This window comes from Pelodiscus sinensis, chromosome 7, assembly GCF_052426305.1.
Source record: "Pelodiscus sinensis isolate ZL-2025 chromosome 7, ASM5242630v1, whole genome shotgun sequence".
NCBI lineage: Eukaryota > Metazoa > Chordata > Testudines > Trionychidae > Pelodiscus > Pelodiscus sinensis.
In genome coordinates, this window is record NC_143058.1 from 76,375,004 (window position 1) to 76,396,846 (window position 21,843).

At 44.0% G+C, this 21,843-nt stretch overlaps 1 protein-coding gene across 7 annotated transcripts in view; it reads left to right on the forward strand.

Annotated features, from left to right (window-relative positions):
• Nucleotides 1-21,843, forward strand: part of PARD3B (par-3 family cell polarity regulator beta) — a 618,049-nt gene that overhangs the window by 495,333 nt on the left and 100,873 nt on the right. For all 7 annotated transcript variants that reach the window (XM_075934324.2, XM_075934322.2, XM_075934323.2 and 4 more), the window contains one exon: nt 2,697-2,999. In XM_075934324.2, coding sequence (XP_075790439.2) covers nt 2,697-2,999 — 303 coding nt within the window. The remainder of the gene's footprint in view (nt 1-2,696; nt 3,000-21,843) is intronic.

Consider the following 21,843-nt stretch of genomic DNA (forward strand, 5'->3'; position numbering starts at 1 on the left):
ATTGTTCCACAGGGCTTTGCTACTCAGCCTGTCCATAGCCATGCTTAACCACATTCACAGAAATATTCAGCTTCCACACAGATTACAGATTCCTACCTACACACACAGACATTATACACTCATAAATAGCGTACATAAGATCAACAAACAATAATCTCCCATTCAATACCCCACATGGCTCCCCCCATACCAATTTCTGGGGCCAACATCCCCACCTAGGGGTGCAGCAGCGATCTGGCTGCTTCCCTCCAATTCAGCAACGTGACACCCTCTTCCTGTGGTTTTGATGTCTATAGCTTTATGGCAAATGGGAATCCATCTCTTTTGTCACAGTGCAGTGTGCACTCCCTAACATTAGGATCCTTTCTGCACTCACTCTGGAAAGATGGTTTTGTTCCAAGAATTTATCAGGTTATAACTTCTTCCAAAAATATTTAACAGAAAATGTGGTGAGTTTATTCTGGTGGCAGTGGCATGGGCAGGCTGGGTCCCTCCTGCTGTGTAGTCTTTCTTTTATCTTTATTCAGGAACCCGTAGAGGATGAAATCTTTTGCATATTTTCATCTTCTCACTCATTATTCATGCCAGGGCTGTCTTGAGGTTTGAAACTACAGTATAGAAAGGAAAACCAATGACTGCTTATTAGTGTTTGTTTTCATCTGTATTAATTTCAGCATAGACTTTATATGTCCATGCTTGCCTTTTTCTCCACCCCAGAGTAACCATGTGTCCCTCCACAAAGGAGTGTCCTTTTTTTTCAATATGTGTTCCAGTGCCTTGAAAGTTTTACAAAAACAATCTTCTCCCCCACTTGATATAAATCCCATCAAACTCTGGCCATATGAAATATCAGTTAGCTGGGCTAATGGAATGGACAGAAGGCTAGCTGAGAGCTCAGGTATCTCACTGACCAGGTTTGTTATGTCAATACCATGATATGCTCTCCATGAACAACTCCCCCCTTCCCCCCGGGAAATCTCCTCTTCACATTGCAGCAGATAGGGAATGAAAAGATTCACTCTGGAAAGAGGGAAGGTGACATGGGAGAAGGAGAAATGTTACATGAATGAGGCCTTGACCACTCTTTCCTCTGAGGAAGCTGGCAGAAGGCAGAGATGGAACAATGACACCCATCAGAAATTGTCTTCTGTAACACCCCTGTCCACCACAAGATGCATCTTGGCTTTTCTCACTGAAAGTCTGGTTATCATATTCATCTCTGTCCCATAAAATCCATGGTCTTTTGGGGAAAGGCAGGTATTCCAAGGTTGCACTGTACATATTAACATGCTTAAGTATGTTTAGAAAAGATTTGATGTTTTGCAAAAGATAAATAGGATGTGATTGCTTACCCAGCTGTTTTTGGTGAAGAATTACTTAGAACACTGTTAAATATATTTTCTAATGAAGCATAATAAAAATCCTCAGGTACATATTCCAGTTGGTTGCACGTATCTGGAAAGAATGGATCAACAGTTTTTGTGTTTTCTATCAAGGTGGTCACCAGTGTTGAACCACATTAAGTAGTGTCCTACTTACTATTCTTTCTATACATTCACTATCAAGTGCTACTGTGCTTCAGATACAGTGACAGTGGATATATGTTGACTTTTTAACAGCAACCAGTGCCGGTGTGATATTTGTTTCTGCCTTGCATTTTTTCCTGCATCATACACTTCCATAAGTTCCATTTACTCCAGGGTATTCTCCATACTACAGTCAGCACGCTGCTGTCATTTTTCTTCTTGTTTGTTTATGCTCTCTTAAAGAGGAGCTGAAGATTTAACAGAAGTTTCACATTCATGGAACTTTATTGTATTTTTTTTTTATTGTCAGGAATAAATGCTGACTCATTGAAGTTTGGGTTTGAAATTTACCTGGATATGTTTTACCATTCCTATTCCCTGCAGATTACACAATGGCACTGATTAGCAGAAGTGTTTTGTAATACCACTTAAGGCTTTATCACAGTGGAGCACTGCCAGTAATAGTCTTTAATTCACTTACATGTACCAATTCATCTCTATCAGGTTTCTATTAATTTCTCCCTGTTTTACTCTGTCCCTAGCCCCTATATAATGAAGCATGAGGTCTTCCATTTATGTAACACATATATATATATATATATATATATATATATATATATATATATATATAAAATATTTTGCTTTGGCTTCTGCTTTGCAGACAACTGTGCCATCATCACATTTATTTCATGTTTAATCCACTTTTTGCAAGTTAATTTATTTAGAAGAATATGTCTGGGTCAAAGAAGCAATAATATTTTTATGGTCAAATTTAGATGGAAACTGAAGATTAAGTTAGCTATTTAAGCCTGTGTTGTTTTTAACACAACTCTTTAGTAGAGCTATATATCTAAAATATTAGATCTATGTATAATTAAAAGTGTGTGTATGCACTCATACGCAAACAACACCTATCAGGAATGTTTGTGAAAAATTGCACCGTACTCTGCAATAATCTGTTATCAGACTGCAGAAAGACAACTTGCATGATTACAAAGCTGCATGCCAAAGGAACAGAGCCTAGAGATTTCTAGTTGTGCTCCTGAAATATATAGATAGTTTACATTTATAACAGCTGAGAAATGTTTTTAAAATTTTGTTTGATGCATCATCAGCGTACTGTCATTGCTGGAGAAAATCCAAACTTGTTTGTTTCTTTTTAACAATTAGGATTGGTGCAAAACATCAGGAGTTACGGCAAAAGCAGGCAAGAGGGCTTGCTGATTACTCCACTAGCCCTATAAGTCCCCCCCCTGATATTGATGATGATGAGATGGACCCAAATTATGCCAGAGTGAATCACTTCAGGGAGGCATACCCAGCAGCAAATGTCTACAGGCCATCGTCTCCACCTGCAGCAGAAACCTTTGGATACCCACACGATATCCCTACAAAACCAGGAGAAAGAGAGCATTTAGAAGGACTATATGCAAAGATAAGCAAGCAGCACCATCCACAGAATCCTGCTGACAGGTAATGATACCCAGTGGCTGCGGATTGCCTGGTTTTTCAGTTCCACATTTACCTGTATTTACTTGATTAAGTACAATGGGTTTGCTTTTGATTTACATTTTTTAACAAAGAGCAGTCTTACCCCAACAGTGCCCCTGAAGAGTCTACATAAAGCAGCAAATAGAATCATTAATGAAAGGTCCATATTTCACAAACCAAATGAATGAACTGCCTCCAATACAATTCCTGTGCTGCAGAGAAAGTGTATTTTTTCTCTTTTATACAGAAAAAAGTTTTATTCTTCAGCAAAATTCTGTTTTTAGATCCCTTTTGGTCCTGATGATCACCCAGTGCCCATTCATAATGAGTTTCTGTGTGATAGTGTGATATATTGCATATGTTTACAGTTTACATTTCCCCAGCTGTGTGATATTACGCACTTTCAATTAGGTTGGGGAGAGAACTGGGAATCATGGCATTTTATGCAGACTATAAAGTGTAGCTTCACAAGACTGATTACCTTTCACAGCCTTTCCAATAACCAAGTGAGAAAGAAGGAGCAATTTTTAATCCTTACTGTCAAGCGACTGGGTTGATAGCATTAAAAAAAGATGGTGAAGTTTTTCTTTGAATTAAAAAGAAAACCTTGTGACTCAGTGATGCAGCCACAACTGTGAAGTTTCTAAAGCAAGGGCAGTATAAGAAATATATGATTTCATTAATGTCATATTGCTAATAAAAATGTACATGGGAATTTTTTTGACCTATGTGTGAATGTGCGAGGAAGACGGGTGAATGGACATTACAGGAATTGGGAATATGGGGTGAGGGAGCAGTTTAAATGTTAGAGAATTAATCTTGTACTGTGGCTTATAATGTGGTTCCTTGCTGCATCATTCTATGCTGTATGAGTTTGAGGGGCTGTGTGAGCACAGACGTGGGAGAGTTTTGACTGTGTAGATACAGTACTTTGGATATGTCTTAGGTCATTGAGATATAGCTCGTCAGTAGTTTGTGACATGAACAGAAATGTGAGTGTTTAGCGGGAATATGTCACATCCCCTCATTCATCTGAATACAGTATTGGAGAAAGCTCTTAGCTGGGTAGTCAAGGAGAAGAGGCAGATAACAAGCATCTCCCCTTCTACACCATCAACACCCCATGCGTAGGAGCAAGTTATGTCAACTCTGTCAAATGCTGAGGATTTGAAATCTAGATCCAAATCTGAAATTTCTCACATTCAAACATGCTTAGATTAGGTGCTCTCACCTTCTCACCATTGTTGGAGATTAGCCACATCCATTCTGGTTTAATTAGCACTGTGGTTGCACTCTCATCTCTCTTTGCTTTTTTTTTTCTTCTTCTTTCTTTCTGTCTTTTTCTCCTCAGCATCTGAGGAAGCAAGTTGTAGCTCTCAAAAGCTTATGCTCTAATACCCTGATACATTTGTTATACTCTTTAAAGTGCCACTGGACTCTTTGTTGTTTCTGCTGAAACAGACTAACACAGATCCCTCTCTGAAGCCTATCATTATTAGGCATAGTGCTAGCTGCACCAAGTCTAATTAGGGTTAGAGTTCTGTTTCAGAGTTCTATTGTAACAGGACCAATTTCTACAATTCCCATTGAAACTGAAGCTGTGATATGTATTGCTTTTCTATTAAGGTGAAAAAGAATATACAAGTCTTTCCCACGAACATCTTATTTCCACTTAAGGTTTTGGCTAGATATAGTGTGTCTAGCCACTAAATGTAGTCTTTGTTTACTTTAGAGTTAAGCATGAGCAGCAAACGGATCCAAATCCAGGTCTCGTTGCAGTGTTTAGAGCTGGTATTTTAGCATGAACTCATCTCTAATTCCAAGCCACACAAGCAAAATTACTGGAAAACTAAAACCAGCACTTAAACAGGAAAAAGTGCAAAAAATTGATGATGAAGGGGGACATGAGGCAGAGTTATTCCTGAATTAACCTGATATGCCTGGGTTGGTCCATTACCACTGGCTAGCAGGAATATTGGGGTGCATTAGTAGGACCATTGCCAGCAGATCTAGGGAAGTGATTATTCCCCTTTATTCAGCACTGGTGAGACCACATCTAGAGTATTGCGTCCAGTTCTGGGACCCTGATTACAGAAAAGATGTAGACGCATTAGAAAGGGTCCAGTGGAGGGCAACAAAAATGATTAGGAGGCTGGAGTACATGACTCATGAGAAGAGTCTGAGGGATTTGTGGTCATTTAGTCTACAGAATAAAAGAGTGAGGGGGAATTTGATAGTAGCCTTTATCTATCTGAAAAGGGGGTTCCAAAGAAGATGGAGAGGGACTGTTCTCCATGGAGGTGAGGAACAATGGTCTCAAGTTACAGTTGGGGAGGTCTACTTTGCATATTAGGGGGGCGGTGAAGCACTGGAATGAATTACCTAGCGAGGTGGTGTGATTTCCATTCCTAGAGGTTTTTGAGTCCTGGCTTGACAAAGCCCTGGCTGGGATGATTTCACTGGGATCCGGCCTGCTTTTACCAGGGTGTTGAACTCAGTGACCTCTCCTGAGGTCTCTTCTAGCCCTGTGAGTCTGAGTTTCTTGGGCTTGTAAAGCCTGTTTGATCACATTATAGAAATTGGAATTGGGGGTGTGGATTTCTGTTAGAATTAATACTGGCAAAGGCAGCCTATCTTTCCTGTCTCAATAACAAAAGATAGTTTGTATTCACCATCAAGAAATCTGCCAAACTTCAGTGTAAACATATAAATGTATAGAATGATGTCAAAGCCAACAGTTACTTAAAAACACTGCACCAGTATACTGTCAACTGCAGGCAAAGAAATCCTGCCAGTGGGGAAGGAGGTAGAGATATGGATGAAAAACTACATTAATTACCAAGCCAAATCTGTCTTATGTCAGGAGTTGTCTGCATCAGAACAGTGAGGAGGTGGATAACAGATACTTAATAGCCAAGCGAAAATTATCTTGCTTTTATGAGGGTGAGCATTTATCAACAGGTTGGTCATGAAATAGTTCAGGTTCTTCCTCAAGAGATGTCCTTGTGGATGCTTCAAGCTTAGCCTAGATGCTGTCCCAGTGCCTGGATTGGAGATTTTGAAGCAGTCTGGCACGGGCCACACACACACGATGCTACCACTACATGCCATGGTGGCTGTAACGGCACAGGAATTACTCGAAGCTTTATGGACTTTGCTGATGATAACCTGATACCAAAAGACCACAGTCCAAAGCCATAGTCTCAGAAGGCCAAACAATTTCATACACAGCTTTACAGGCAGCCTTTGATGAGCTGATGCCACAGCAGAATCTGTTGCGACTCCCACAGTGATGTGCAGGGCTTCTTGGTTCACACTTCCCACATTTCCAAGGGACATACGGTCTACAGTAGAAGATGTGTCCTTCAATGGAGAAAAATTGTGTGCCAGCAAAACCAATAAGGACTCACATCTCACACTTCATGCTCTTGGTATCCACACCCCAGCAATTGTTTGCCAATCAACTTCACCCTTTTTACCATCACTGGGCAGCCATAACCTCCTACAGATGGGTTCTAGATGTCATCTTTTCTGATTATATTATCCCTTTTTTTCCCCCACTACTGCACACCCACCTACTATGTCCCTCTTCAGGGACCTTTCCCATGAAATGCAGCTTCATCAAGAAGTAGAAGATCTTCTACACGTAGGAGCAGAGGAACCTGTTCCGCTACAGCACAGAAGGAAAGGTTTTGATTCCATTATTTTTTAACACAAAAGAAAGCAGAGGCTGATGCTGCATCCTCAGTTTTCAAAGACTCAACAAGTATGTAAAAACGCAACAGGGGATTGGTTTTCAGCTCTTGATCTATAGGATGCCTATTTTCGTGCCCTAATCCAACCCTCAAGCAGATGGTTCCTGAGATTTACGCTGTCCACAGGCCCTCGCGTATTCTCCAAGGTCCTAGCAATCGTCACAGCATACCTTCGCACTCTTGGGATAATCATATTCCCCTACTTCAACAATGGCCTCCTCAAGGCTCACACCTACGTCAAGGCAATATGTACCACACAAATGACAATTCTGTGTTTACAGAGTCTGGGTTTTCACAATGCACATTTCAGGCTCATACAACATCACCGCAGATGCATTGAGCAGACGATTTCCCCAACATCACGAGTGGATACTCAACAAATTTGTGCTGCGCTCCCTCTTCCTCAGATGGGGATAACCAACCATCAATCTGTTTGCAATGCCCCACAACTCCAAGTGCATAAACTTCTGCACCAGGGCAGGCATAGGCATGAGATATCAAGGGGATGATTTTCTCATCAACTGGATGGACTCTCTGGGAGTGTCTAGACTACAGGGTTTTGTCGAGAAAAATGAGCTTTTGTCAACAAAACTATACCTGCGTCTACACTACTTCCGTGTTCTATCAACAGTAAGTCAACAGAACACGGCAGTTTTGTCGACAGCGGTAAACCTCATTCTACGAGGAATAATGCCTTTTTTCAGTAGTACTCTGTTGAAAAAAGGCGCTATTGCATGCAAACTGTGCTTTTTTGAAAGAGAGCATCTAGACTCTGTCAAAAACGCGGCTTACTTTGTCGACAGTGCTGGTATCTGTCAACAAAGCCTCTGTCGAAAAAAGCCTGTAGTTTAGACGTACCCTCTGTGCTATGCCTTTCCCCTGATTCCTCTACTGTCCGAAGTGGTACAAAAGATCAGAACGGACCCAGCCTGAGTGATCCTAATAGCCTCCGCATGGCCAAGGCAACCCAGGTAGCCCTTCCTGCTCAGGATGTAAGGCCTTTCTCTCCAACATGACATGATCACTCTGGGTCAGGGGAAACAAACCTATCCTGACCTGTCCATACTGCATCTCACAGCATGGCTCCTCTATGGCTCTTGAACTCAGAATACTCAGATCAGTTACAGCAGGTACTCATCCACATCAGGAAACAGTCCATCTGCTCTTCATGTTCCCACAGATGGAAGTGATTTGCACCATGGTGTGCGTCAAGATGGGAAGACCCATTGACAATACCTCTTCCACTTGTACTGGATTGTATGCTTACCCTCAAGCAAGTGGCTTTATCTCTTAGCTCCATCGGAGAACATCTTGCAGTGATCATTGCATTTCACTGTTGGATCACTAGCTTATCAGTCTTTGCTCACCCAACTACAAAGACTTCAAATTCTTCATCCATTATAGCTTGGGACCTAAATTTGGTTCTGTGCACCCTTACCAGGCCACCTTTAGAATCACTTGCATCTTGCTCACTGTTACACCTTTCCATGAAGGTCTCCTTCCTCATTTCCATCACTTCAGCTCATTGTGTGGGAGATATAGCAGAGCTGTAATTCACAATATTTTTCAAAGACGGTCACTTTAAGGACTCATCCAAAGATTCCCTCCTCATTTCACATGAATGAATCTCTGCAGCTCCCCATCTTTTTTCCAAAACCACATGCTAATTCATTTTAAACTTCCATGCATACTCCGGATGTCCATGGGGGCTTGTTTTTTATTTAGAAAGAATCAAAGACTTTAGGAGGACTCCGTGACTGTTTCTATCCATGGCAGACCATTCCAAGGGTACTCCAATCTCCAAGCAAGTGCTTTCCAAATGGATTGCAGATTGCACATGCTTATGCTATGGACTCAAGGGATGTCAGCCACCTGACAGTTCGTTCCACAAGATCTGTTTCCACCTCGACAGCATACCTGCACAATTTACTGATAACAGAAATCTGTAAAGCCACCACCTGGGCGCTGCAACATACATTTGCCAACCAGTATGCACTTGCCTAGGGTGCCGGAGCTAACGCGTCTTTGGGCAGAGCAGAACTGTCCTCAGTGTTCCAATGCACTGCAATGCCCCTACCGCCTTAAGGGAAACTGCTCTTTAGCCACCTAGCATGGAGCACCCACAGAGACATCTCTCAGGACACAAGCAAATGTTGCTCACCTTGTGCAGTAACTGGAGCTCTTTGAGATGAGTGTCCCTGTTGGTCCTCCATTACCCACCCTGCTCCCCTCTACTTTGGAGTTGGGGAACTCTGATGTAAAAAAGGAACTGGAGGGCTCAGGGCACACATGCACGGTTCTGACTACAAAGGTGCATAGTGGCAGTACTGTGCACGCATGGCCCATGCTGGACTACCTCAAAATCTCCGATCCATGCACCAGGAGAGCACCAAGGCCAAGCAGGGAGCACCCACAGGGACATTCATCTCGAATAACTCCAGTGACTGCACAAGGTGAGTAACCTTCACTTTTGCTAGGTTTCCCTCTGTCTGTCCCTCATGATTATTTGCTGTTAATTTTTCTTAATAAATGCTGTTTTTTCCCTCCCACCTCTAACTCACAACTAGTGATTTAGTTTGTGGGGACTTAGTGTGACTAAAATAAATGAGTTAAAAAAATTCTTTTTTTGGTGTCAGCAAACAAAGCATAGATGATCTCATTTTAGTCTGGGAATTCCAGTTACGTGTCATTGTCAGAAAGAATAAAAACTCATCAGTTGAATCAAGAAATCAGACTTTAAAAAAAAAGTATCATTTTTATGACTTTTATAAAATTATGAGGCCACTTATAATGAGAGAATTTCTGTGGCCAGATAAGTGCTACTAATAGCTGATATATAATTAACTGCCTTTCCCTCCTAAAAATACATAACCGCCTAAAAATACATAATAATCTCAATTTATTCTTTTATTATAGTGTCCCACTCATGGGTTGTCCCAAACTAACCGAGAACCCCCTACAGTTCAAAATGCAGGCAGGAGTGCTCTATGCATGTGATGAGAAAATTACTCAGGTTATTATGAAGTACATGGTTAACCCCTGCTATGTAAATGCATACATGGGGATGGAGAGGCAGGTTCCTGTTCTACTTAATGAAAAGTTAACAGTTGTGTCATGACCAAATTCCAACATGCATAGCTTCATACCTTCTACCTAAAACTCCATCTGTAATTTCAGTTTTGTATAGTTTTCTTTTCTTCCTGTTTTCAAGTATGTAGCATTCCTGTACACAGTTAAACAGTTGGTGCATTTCTTCTCAGTGTTGGCTGCATTGCAGGGAAGGTGAAGTAATCCTATGAGTATTTTGCCAAGATCTTTGGAATGAGAGGTGCTATAGAAATTAAGTCATTTTTCATGAGTGTAGTAAAAGCATTAATATCTTATTGCAAAAGTCGGATTCAATTATATTACACCAATTATGTTACCTAAAAACAATACTTTTCTATTCAAACCTCAATTTACATCTTATCCAAACTGATAATCAAGGTACCGTTCCACTCTAAAGAAATTGCCAGGGTACTAGTAGGGTGCTAGTCTCTGATATACAGAGGACATGGATATAGACTTCCAATCACGGTGAGTCAGACAAACAGAAATTCGTTGAAAATAGATCTGATTATCCAAATGAGATAACTTACAGGCAGGAAAGAATGTATAGAATGCAAGAAAACAACAATAGAATTACATTTGGTAAATTGGCATAGCAAAATAAAGATACAGGCTGTAATCCAAATAAGCTATACATAGAATACATAACAGTTATAATGTAATGATCATATAGAAATCCTGCACAAACAAAGGACCTCTACATGCCCATGCAAGAAAGCATTACAATATTACACTAATGTTAACATTTAGCATTTAACATTTAGCAGTTACTTGTCAGCATTTGATATTTACATCTATCATGCTGTAAGCACTGGTTGAGAAGTTTGTAGTGGGGCAGACTGGCCACCCATTGAGACAGAGGCGGAAGAAACCCTCCGAGTGCCATTTTGGGTACCGCCTAGCCCCTCCCTATCACCTGACTGGAAGTCAAGGGGCGGGGCTAGGACTATAAAGAGCCAGGCTGAGAGCTCAGTCTGGGCCGAGCCTCGGTGGGAGCCAGAGGCCTGCCCAGAGCTCCCTGCCACAGGGACTGAGGCCTCCAACTGCTTCTGACTCTAAGGCTTACCCCAAACTCCCTGACTGGGAGACAGAGACCTGGCTAGGATGGCCACCAGGCCTGCTCTCTGACTCAGAGGGTATGTCTACACTACCACCCTAGTTCGAACTAGGGTGGTAATGTAGGCAACCGGAGTTGCAAATGAAGCCCGGGATTTGAATTTCCCGGGTTTCATTTGCATAAAGCTGGGTGCCGCCATTTTTAAATGTCCGCTCGTGCGGACTCCGTGCCACGCGGCTACACGTGGCACAGACTAGGTAGTTCAGACTAGGCTTCCTAGTCCGAACTACCGTTACTCCTCGGACTAGGCGTAACGGCTTTATGCAAATGAAACCCAGGAAATTCAAATTCATATTCAAATCCCGAGCTTCATTTGCAACTCCGGTTGCCTACATTACCACCCTAGTTCGAACTAGGGTGGTAGTGTAGACATACCCAGAGGAACCAGAGGCCTATTCTGTGCTCCCTGAAGGGGAGACTGGGGCGTGGCCTGGGCGTACAGGGAAGGAACCTGAGGACCCGCCTGAGCTCTGAAGTTTGCCTTTCCCTTGGGTTCGTGAGCTCCTGCCGAACCAGCAGGCCCCGCCAACCGTACCCGAGAACCCGGAGAACCTGACCGACCTGAGGGATCTGTCTGAACCTTGGTGCCAGCCTTCACCCCGAGGACCTGCCAGAGCTTCTGGACGAGCCTGACCCAGAGGACCTGTCAGACCCCGCCAACCAACCGAATCTCGAGGACCATCCCAGACATTCCTGCCTGCTGCAGCCAGCCTACCAGCTGGAGCCGGAGGATCAGAAGCAGCTGAGGCCTGGATTGGGCCACTGAGACTCCTGCTGGAGGAGACCCTCCTTGACTCCCCGTGGAACCTACCTGAGACACAGGTACAGTTCCCACTGAGGGGGAGATGGGAAGTGGCTCGGGGAATAGTATGGGCTGGTAAAAGCCCTAGGCCAGCGCATTGTGGACTGGAGCCCCTGCTGAGCCAGCAGCAGCTGTGCTGCATCTAGGGCCATGGGCCAGGGTGCAGTGGAGTGGGTTTGCCTGCACCCCTCCCCCCGACCTACCGGGTGGCAGTCTCCCCCTCACCACCGCTGCGGGTGAACTATCTGCCCTCCTCCTGAACAAGGAGCTTCCCCAAACCTGTGTTTGTGTGCAGCCCAGCCTGTCACCAGGCCTGGGCCTCTGGTACTGTTTGTTTGTTGCCGCGCCCTGCCCCAGGGCCAGGGTTCATTGTACTGTTGGTTGGGTGCCCCACCCTGCCATAGGGCCTGGGCTCTGAACTGGTGTATTGTGTTTGTTTACGGCCCAGCCTGGAACCAGGCCTCAGCCTCTTAAAGTGGCAGGACTATTGCTGCTGCCCTGCCCTGAACCAGGGCTAGGGCCATACTATTTAAGGAGTGACTGCCCCTGCCGAAGACAGGCTAGGGCCTCTTGAACTTATGGACTGTTGTTGTATTTGTTGCCCCGCCCTGATCTAGGGCCAGGGCTTACCTGATTATTTGCTGCCCCACCTGGAACAAGGCCTGGGCTAAGGAACTACTGTTTATAACTGTGGGTTATTTGTTGGCCCACCCTGACCTAGAGCCAGGGCTCATCTGGGTTTTTGGACTCCTAGACTGGAACGTGTGGGTTTGCTGCCTCTCAGCCCGACCTGAGGCAAGGCCGGGCACTGGGACTAGTTGCCTCTCGCCCCGACCTGGAGTAAGGCCGGGAGTTGGACTATTTACCCCCTGACATGTCCTGGGCAAAGCCAGGCTGTGGGACTAGAGACTCAGGGACTATTTTAAGAGGCTGCGCAGTGGGATGGGCGCGTCTCCCACTGACCCGGAGGCAGAGGAACCCCTCCGGGAGGCCTACCGGCGTATACAGTTGCAGGATGGATAGGAGAGGTCTCATTCAGAACACAGGCATTCAACTTTATTTACAGACAAACCCATACACTCTTTAACAATAAACAGGAAGAAAAATGAGACTAAAATTTTCACAGTCCAATTCCCTCTGCTTCATCTATTGGCTCTTCCGCTCTGTCAGCAATGATGCTGAGATAATAATCGCTGTTGTTGTTGCGGCTATGGTCATCCCAGTTACCGCTGCTGCTGCTGGGGGCAGTTGCAGCTGGCTGGCCTGTTGAGGAAGCCATTGCCATGGCAGTACTGGAATGCTGCTGCTCCTGCCTCTTCCTACTCTTCCAAAACTGCAGGTGTCTTGTAGCTTCTGCTCATCTCAAGATCCCAAACCCATTACCAACTCAGCCTGGTGGCTTGTTTTCACATTTCGGAATCACCAAATCACTGTTCTGAAATGTGATTTGTCCTTTTCATATGTGTTCATTTTTTTAATTGTATCCTTTGGTATATATGGTTGTGACTATTTTCTTCCACTATTTGATCTGAGGAAGTGGGTCTGGCCCACGAAAGCTCATCACCTAATAAACCATCTTGTTAGTCTTTAAAGTGCTACATAGTCCTGTATTTTGTTTCATGCAAAAGGCATGTATGTGTATGAGGATCTGCCCTCGCTTATATTGGAGGGATGGTGTCGTCGTCATCTTTATTGCATAAATAAAAGCAAAACGTTGAGATTTTCGATACAGCTTGAATGTATCACCCTCCACATCTTTCTTCCCTCCACATATGGCCCTCCACATCTTTCTTCCATTGCTGATTTTTCTAGCTACGGGCAAAGGTCCCAATTTCTGTCTTGTTCAGGGGTTGTTTGACCAAAAGCTGGGTTTTGTATCTTTTAATATGCTGCAGAATAATCTGAGTATTAACTTTGCTATGCACATTAAGCCTTTTTTGAAAAAAAACCCTGCCATTTAATTTTAAATGCTAATATGTATGTGGTTAATTAAGAAGCCAAAATTGACTATAAGGTTGGTAAGCTCTAAGAGAAGAGAGAGAGAGGGAGATCATTACACTACTGCTCATGGATAGCTATTTGTGAACCAGCTGATAATGTGCAAAATTAAGATTTCGTAAGTGGCATTTTAAATGAATGGTTAATGGCTGAAGATTAATTAAACAGTCAGAGCTGTTCAAAAGAGAAGCTGTTAAAATCTTGTTTATAGGCCAGTCACTTGCATATTGAAAGTGCAAGCCTCTAATAGCTTCTGGTATTTCCATTTAACAGGCTAGTAATTTAACTAAACAGTTCTTCTTGAACAGGAAAATCTACCTTAGTAGATGAGCAGCATGGAAATATAGTTTTCCTTATATTTTTCATAATTAATAGCTGAACAATGAACAGACCAACACATCTCTGGGATGTTTGTAATCCTAAATAACAATAATAAACCTAATTCTGAATCAAAAGTGGAGAAAATTATTAAAACTCTGTAACTGTCAACTAGAGCTAGGCAGGAAATCGTTTTCCTGTCCCAAATTTTCAGATTTCAGAAATGTTCCTGTTCCACATCAGGACAAAACTGAGGCCTTTTGAAGTTTTTTGTGAAAAATAAGGACATGACTCTCTCACATAATATGTGAATGCCTGAACTGCTAGCTATTTGGGAGAGGAGGTCTCTCTCTCTGTCTCTGTCTCTGTCTCTGTCTCTGTCTCTGTCTCTGTCTCTGTCTCTGTTGTTTTGTCTGGAAATTTCAATGCACCTAAAAAACCTTTCCCAATGCAAGTTGAATCAAAACTGATATACTCCTGCAAAATGTTTAATGTCAGTGAACTGAAAATTCACAATTCTATTCTCAAGTAATATCTAGTTGGTTTCTCACCCCTCTTCTTATCTTGGAGTCCTTGGGAGTTGTTTCCCCATTACACCAATGAGCTAGCCAATTTGCCTGACTTACAGGATTGTTTACATTAGGAGAAGCCATGGATGATGTAAGTTACATATTTTCTTTGTTGCGACTGGTGCCCACGGAGGGTGGAGAGAGGGCCACCCAGAGGAATGGGGAGGGGCCATGAGAGAGCACCCTAATTATTAATCAAAATTTTGGCAGAGACACAGTGGGGCAGTGCGCACCTCTTGGGTGCTACCACTATGCTTTGATGCTGCCTTGTCTATTTACAAAGATACAAAGTCCTGTTTCCCTGAACATAGAAACAAACAGCAGACTGTGTCTTACTCAACATTTCCATGTCTTTCCCTTCCATCAGTTACATGCCTGCCTTACATGCTCTGTCTCCTTCCTTACTCTCAAGGCCATCCCCACAATTGTTACTCTTGCTGTCCGATGCCTTTTTTGGTTAAGTATATAGGGGAGGGGTAGGTAGACAGAAAATTCTGGCTGTGATTAAGACAGCAGAGAGATCAAGACAAACAAATGTGAAGAAGTAGTTCCTAGACTTAAGCACAAAAAGGAAGCTTACAAAAAGTGGAAACTTGGACAAATGACCAGGGAGGGGTTTAAATGTATAGCTCGAGAATGCCGGGGGGTTATCAGGAAGGCGAAAGCGCAGATGGAATTGCGACTGGCAAAGGATGTGAAGGATAACAAGAGAGGTTTCTACAGTCATGTTAAGAAGAAGGTGATCAGAGAGGGATATGGGGTCCCTACTGAATGAAGGAGGTAACCTAGTGACAGAGGATGTGGGGAAAGCTGAAGTACTCAATGCTTTCTTTGCCTCTGTATTCACGGACAAGGTCGGCTCCCAGACTAATGCGCTAAGCGACGCAAGATGGGATGAAGATGGACAGCCCTTGGTGGGTAAAGAACAGGTTAGGAACTATTTAGAAAAGCTAAACGTACACAAATCCATGGGTCCGGACTTAATGCATTCGAGGGTACTGAGGGAGTTGGCAAATGTCATTGAGGAGCCTTTGGCCATTATCTTTGAAAAGTCGTGGAGATTGGGAGAGATCTCGGATGATTGGAAAAAGGCAAATGTAGTGTCCATCTTCAAAAAAGGGAAGAAGGACGATCCAGGGAACTATAGGCCAGTCAGTCTTATCTCTCTTTCTGAAAAAATCATGGAAGGGATCCTTAAGGAATCCATTTTGAGGCACTTGGAAGAGAGGAAAGTGATCAGGAATAGTCAGCATGGATTCACAAAGGGCAAGTCATGCCTGACCAATCTGATTAGCTTCTATGATGAGGTAACTTCTGATTAGCTTCTATGATGAGGCTCTGTGGACATGGGAAAGTCAGTGGATGTGACTTTCTAGATCTGTTTAGTCTGCAGAAGCGAACAGTGAGGGGGGATTTGATAGCAGCCTTCAGTTTCCTGAAGGGAGATTCTAAAGAGGATGGAGAAAGGCTGTTCACAGTAGTGATGGATGGCAGAACAAGGAGCAATGGTCTCAAGTTCTGGTGGGAGAGGTCCAGGTTGGATATTAGGAAAAGCTTATTTCAGTAGGAGGGTGGTGAAGCACTAGAATGGGTTACCTAGGGAAGTAGTGGAGTCTCCATCCCTAGAGGTGTTTTAAGTCTTGGCTTGACAAAGCCCTGGCTGGGTTTATTTAGTGGGGATTGGTCCTGCCTAGAGCAGGGGGCTGGACTTGATGACCTTCTGAGGTCTCTTCCAGCTCTGTGGTTCTGTGATTCTGTGACTTGGTAAAGAGGAGTGATATCAGTGGCCATGTATTAAATGGATCTGAATGAGAGAAATGTGAGATTCCAAGAAAAGAGAACACAATTAAATTACATCTTTAATGCAAAAAATATATATTTTAGCTGGTTGGAGTTCTGGATAGGACCTTGACTGCCAGGTATATCTTCACTTTCAGAGTTGACCAAGTTCTTACTTGGGTCTTACTAGTAACACTTCTGTCCACACACAAAAATCTCTGACCAATGTTTAGTGGGCGGTGCTTTCAATCTGAGCTAGCTAGCTACTTTTTCTGGTGACAGCTTTTTAGTGAGGACGCATGCTAAATAACCTGAGTCCTCCAGTGTTTTCCCATAATTTCACCCTATACACCCAGAATAGCATACACATTCTCCCACAGTCTTTGAGAGAGAATCTTAGAAGAGCTCGCTTTACTGCAGCACAGAGAACCAAGGAATCTGCGCCTAGAAGTTCTAGCAACACACGGAAGTGAGCAAAGCAGAATGTGGAATACAGTGACAGCTTTGCCGTGCAGCTGCTAACCTGAATGCACAGACCTGGGTGTCAGTCAGCTGAGTTAATTCTGAAATGGAGACATGCCTTTAAGTGTCTGTAAGTAAGGTAGAGTTCTGAGCAGACTAGACAGATACTGGATTTACTGTGGTGCAAATTTACCTCCTTTTGGGGCTTACATTTATTGTTAACTCAATAACAAAACATAAACTTCAACCTAAGCTTTCTCCCCAGCTTGGCTATTCGGTAGGATTTTCCATGCAGGACCAGTCAGCCCCAGCTCATAGTTTCCTCTGTCTCAAAGAATCAGTCAAACCCTTCTATATCCTGGGCTAGGACTTTAATAGGAACCACCTGATTAGAACTCAGGGTATGTCTACACTACCCTGCTAGTTCGAACTAGCGGGGTAATGTAGGCATACCGCACTTGCAAATGAAGCCCGGGATTTGAATTTCCCGGGCTTCATTTGCATAAGCGGGGAGCCGCCATTTTTAAAACCCCGCTGGTTCGAACCCCGTGCAGCGCGGCTACACGGGGCTCGAACTAGGTAGTTCGGACTAGGCTTCCTATTCCGAACTACCGGTACACCTCGTTCCGAGGAAGCCTAGTCCGAATAGGAAGCCTAGTCTGAACTACCTAGTTCGAGCCCCGTGTAGCCGCGCTGCACGGGGTTCGAACCAGCAGGGTTTTAAAAATGGCGGCTCCCCACTTATGCAAATGAAGCCCGGGAAATTCAAATCCCGGCCTTCATTTGCAAGTGCAGTATGCCTACATTACCCTGCTAGTTCGAACTAGCGGGGTAGTGTAGACATACCCTCTGTGAGAGTCAACAGAGACAAGATGGCATCTTTATGCAGGGTCAAGTGTGTGACATTAGGAGAGAACAATGGAAAAACCTTATTATTCCTGAGCAGAGTTTAGGACCCTGTCAGTGTCAAGATGTCATTGATGGAAAGCCAAGCAAACACTGAGCAACATTGCAATAGTATCAATGGCAAATATAAACAGCATCAAGAAATTGGATCCTGTAATCATTAGAAAAATGAAAGAATCTAGCTAGTTGTAAAATGTAGTCATTACTGTATGTTGCTAACAACAAAATTTGGATGTCTGGAGAGTTATGGAAAAACTGGTAAGTGGAAAGATACCTCCTGGCAATTGTTCGGTGCATGCAATTGATGGTGGACTTAGAAATGTTGTTTTTGACCAGTGTTCATGGTGTCATTAATACAGCCCATGGTCCAAAGGGTCACAGCAAACTTTAAGAAGCAGTGTGGTATCATTCTCTTATTTCCTCGTCAGCTCTGGCCTACCCACTTGATGTTACAAGTGATAAGTGAGCAGCTACCCTGGGAACTGAACCTCTTTGAGTGCTTGCACCTACAAAGGGAAGCCTGGCACCATATGGCAACAAAAGTAATTGCTGGCGAGAGGCTTGACTCAGTAGCACAAATTCTCTTCCAGGTGAATGGCGTTCTGCAGCAGGTTTGTTGTTGATGTTAGTAGGCCCGTAGAACTTTGGCCATTGTACGGGGACTGTCACTGCCACAGAAAGCAAAAGAGCTTTTTTATAACCACACTCTGGGTTGTATCCCAGAGAAAGCAAGGCCTCCTGTGAGGAGACAGGAACACAGGAAAGTCATATTGCTTCAGCTAACCCAGTAGCAGGTATCTGTATATCATGATGCAGCCTAGATTTCTGGAGTCCATTTTTAAACACTAAGGGTATGTCTACACTACAGCACTAATTCGAACTAACTTAGTTCGAACTACTTAATTTAAACTAAGCTAATTCGAATTAGCGCATCTAGACTTAAAAACTAGTTCGAATTAGCGTTTTGCTAATTCGAACTAGCATGTCCACATTGAGTGGACCCTGAACCGAGGTTAAGGATGGCCGGAAGCAGTGCCGGCAGGGCATCAGATTAGGACTTAGAGCGTGGAGCTGCTGTCTCAGGCTAGCCGAGGGCTGTGCTTAAAGGGACCCAACTCCCACCCCGGACAGACAGTTCTCAGGGTTCCCCGCTTGCAAAGCAGTCCTGGCTTGGAGTGCCACACTCGGCACATCACAGCACTCGGCCATCAGCCCGGCTGCACTTGCCACAGGCTGCCATCCGGAGGGGGGGGGTCAATCAAGGGGCTTCAGGAGAGCTTCCACCCCGAGGAGCCCGCAGAGCCAGCCCAGTCCTCCCCATCGGGGGCTCGTACCCCATTCCTCCCTCACCTCCTTCCACTTACCCCTCCCTAGCCCCTCTTCCTGATGTACAAAATAAAGGACACGTGTGTTCAAAAACAGAAACTCTCTTTATTGAACAAAACTCGGGGAGACTGGGAAAAGGAGGTGGGAGAAGGGAAGAGAGAGGGTGGGAGAGGGGAGGGCAACTAAAATGATCAGGGGTTTGGAACAGGTCCCATATGAAGAGAGGCTAAAGAGACTGGGACTTCTCAGCTTAGAAAAGAGGAGACTGAGGGGGGATATGATAGAGGTCTATAAAAGCATGAGTGGTGTGGAGAGGGTGCATAAAGAAAAGTTCTTCATTAGTTCCCATATTATAAGGACTAAAGGACACCAAATGAAATGAATGGGTAGCAGGCTTCAAACTAACAACAGGAAGTTCTTCGTCACAAAGCAAATAGTCAACCTGTGGAACTCCTTGCTGCAGGAGGCTGTGAAGGCTAGAACTAGAACAGAGTTTAAAGAGAAGTGAGATAAAGTCATGGAGGTTGGGTCCATGGAGTGCTATTAGCCAGGGGGTAGAAATGGTGTCCCTGGCCTCTGTTTGTGGAAGGCTGGAGAGGGATGGCACGAGACAAATGGCTTGGTCATTGTCTTCCGTCCATCCCCTCCAAGGTACCTAGTGTTGCCCACTGTTGACAGACAGGCTACTGGGCTAGATGGACCTTTGGCCTGACCCAGTACGGCCATTCTAAGCTCAGGGCTCAGGGTCGGGGGTCTCAGTGGACCACCTTGATTTTCATGCAAACCTGCTCCTGGGTGGCTAGGCTGGCAGCTATCCTGCCCTAGACGGCCACTTTCCTGTGCCTAGTGTGGAGGTCGTGGATGAGGTCCACGATGTCTGCACTAGACCAGGTGGGCGCCCGCCTCTTGCGGACCTGGGCAGGCTCCTGGGAGCCGCCAGCCTGGTCCCGGGAAGAGGGGGAGGGCTGGGTGGCAGTGGGTGGCTGGTTCGTGCCATGCCAGGTGCAGGGTCTGCTGGCTGGGTGCTGGCAGGCTTGCCCCTGGCCCGGACACCGTAGCCAGCCCGTGCCCCTTTAAGGGCTCCGGGGCCGGGAGGGGGGGCAGAAGAGTTTCCCTGGTGGTGCCCAGAGTGGCCACCAGGGCAAGCTGGGGAGGGCTAGCCTCCCACTAGTTCGAATTAAATGGCTACACAGCCCTTAATTCGAACTAGTTAATTCGAACTAGGCTTAGTCCTCGTGGAATGAGGTTTACCTAGTTCGAATTAAGCGCTCTGCTAGTTCGAATTAAGTTCGAACTAGCGGTTTGCCTGTGTAGCGCCTATCAAAGTTAATTCGAACTAACGTCTGTTAGTTCGAATTAACTTTGTAGTGTAGACATACCCTAACAGAGAGTGTTCACATTAAACATTTTATACTGTCCAGTTATCTACAAAACAGGTGACTGCCTCTCTTTGTCACTCCTTCAGGCTGAAGGAGAAAAACTCTCAAATTTAATATGAAAACAATTTTTTATTTTTTTAAAAAAAGCAAAGCAATCTAGGTTAAGAAACGTCTGAAATGGTAATGCATAATGAGGTGGGGGAGGCGGAGAAGCTCATTCAGTCTTTGGCGCATTTCCTTCCTCCCATCTCTGTCCTGATCCTCTCTTGTTCCACAAGCTGGCAAACCTCTTCGCCGCAGAATGGCAGTGAGATGTTGTATTTACATTGTTTGCATTAGAAAAATCCATGCTCTTTCCTCTCAATTCAGTGAGGTGTGTGCTCAGCTCTTCTTGACTTGTAGAGAAGATGTAGGAAGGATGGGGGGAGCAAGAAAGGGCCAAACAAGTGCTTTAACATTTCAAACACTCCTTCATTCATTTGACAGTCAATCATTGTGGTTGATTTTCTCTGTTCACTTAACATTTTAATTTGAAATTAAAATATTCAATAGTAACTTGTGGGTGTTTTCTATTAGTGTGGTGTTAAACTCTAACACTGAAGGATATACTTTAGTTATCTACCATAAACATGTCTCCCTTAAGCCTTAGAGTAGTATTCAGCCCAGGAAATGGTTATTACCTCATAAACGGGAATCGGCCTCAGATAATCATGATGGTATCTACATAAAATCTATGGGAAACAAATTATGAGTCTTAGGACAGTCTAGAAGTTTGCTATTTGGGGACACAATTATAGGGTGACTGTGTAAATGACTGAAGAGAATTAAAGAAAATATTGAAAACAGAATAACCTGGTTATTCTTGTGTAGCTTTGTTATTTCCCAGCTAGAAAATGTACAGCTTTGATGAAGAGGTGAAAGCACATTACACTTTTGGGGCTCTTTCCCGTGTCTCAGTTGCAGTAATTGTCTGAAAGGGCTGCTTTAATTGAGCACTTTCATGCAGTAAATGTTCTGCTAACCAGGGAACCTGAAGTGCTTCTGCTCAGTTCTCAGGTAATGATAGAGGAAGCTAGTTGCAATGCAAGTCCTTGCTTTACAAATCAGCAGCTACTTCCATAATAATGTGACAGAGGTATGGGTTAGTGTAGGAAAGCTTGGGGAACACCATTAAATCAGCAAAGCGCCTGCTTCTAATTGTTATTGATTGGTAAGTACACAAATTACAGGCAAACAGATTGCAGTCCCTCATCTGAAGAAAGTATTGTTTCTTTTTTTCAGTTATTGCTATACCTGGTTGGAATGAA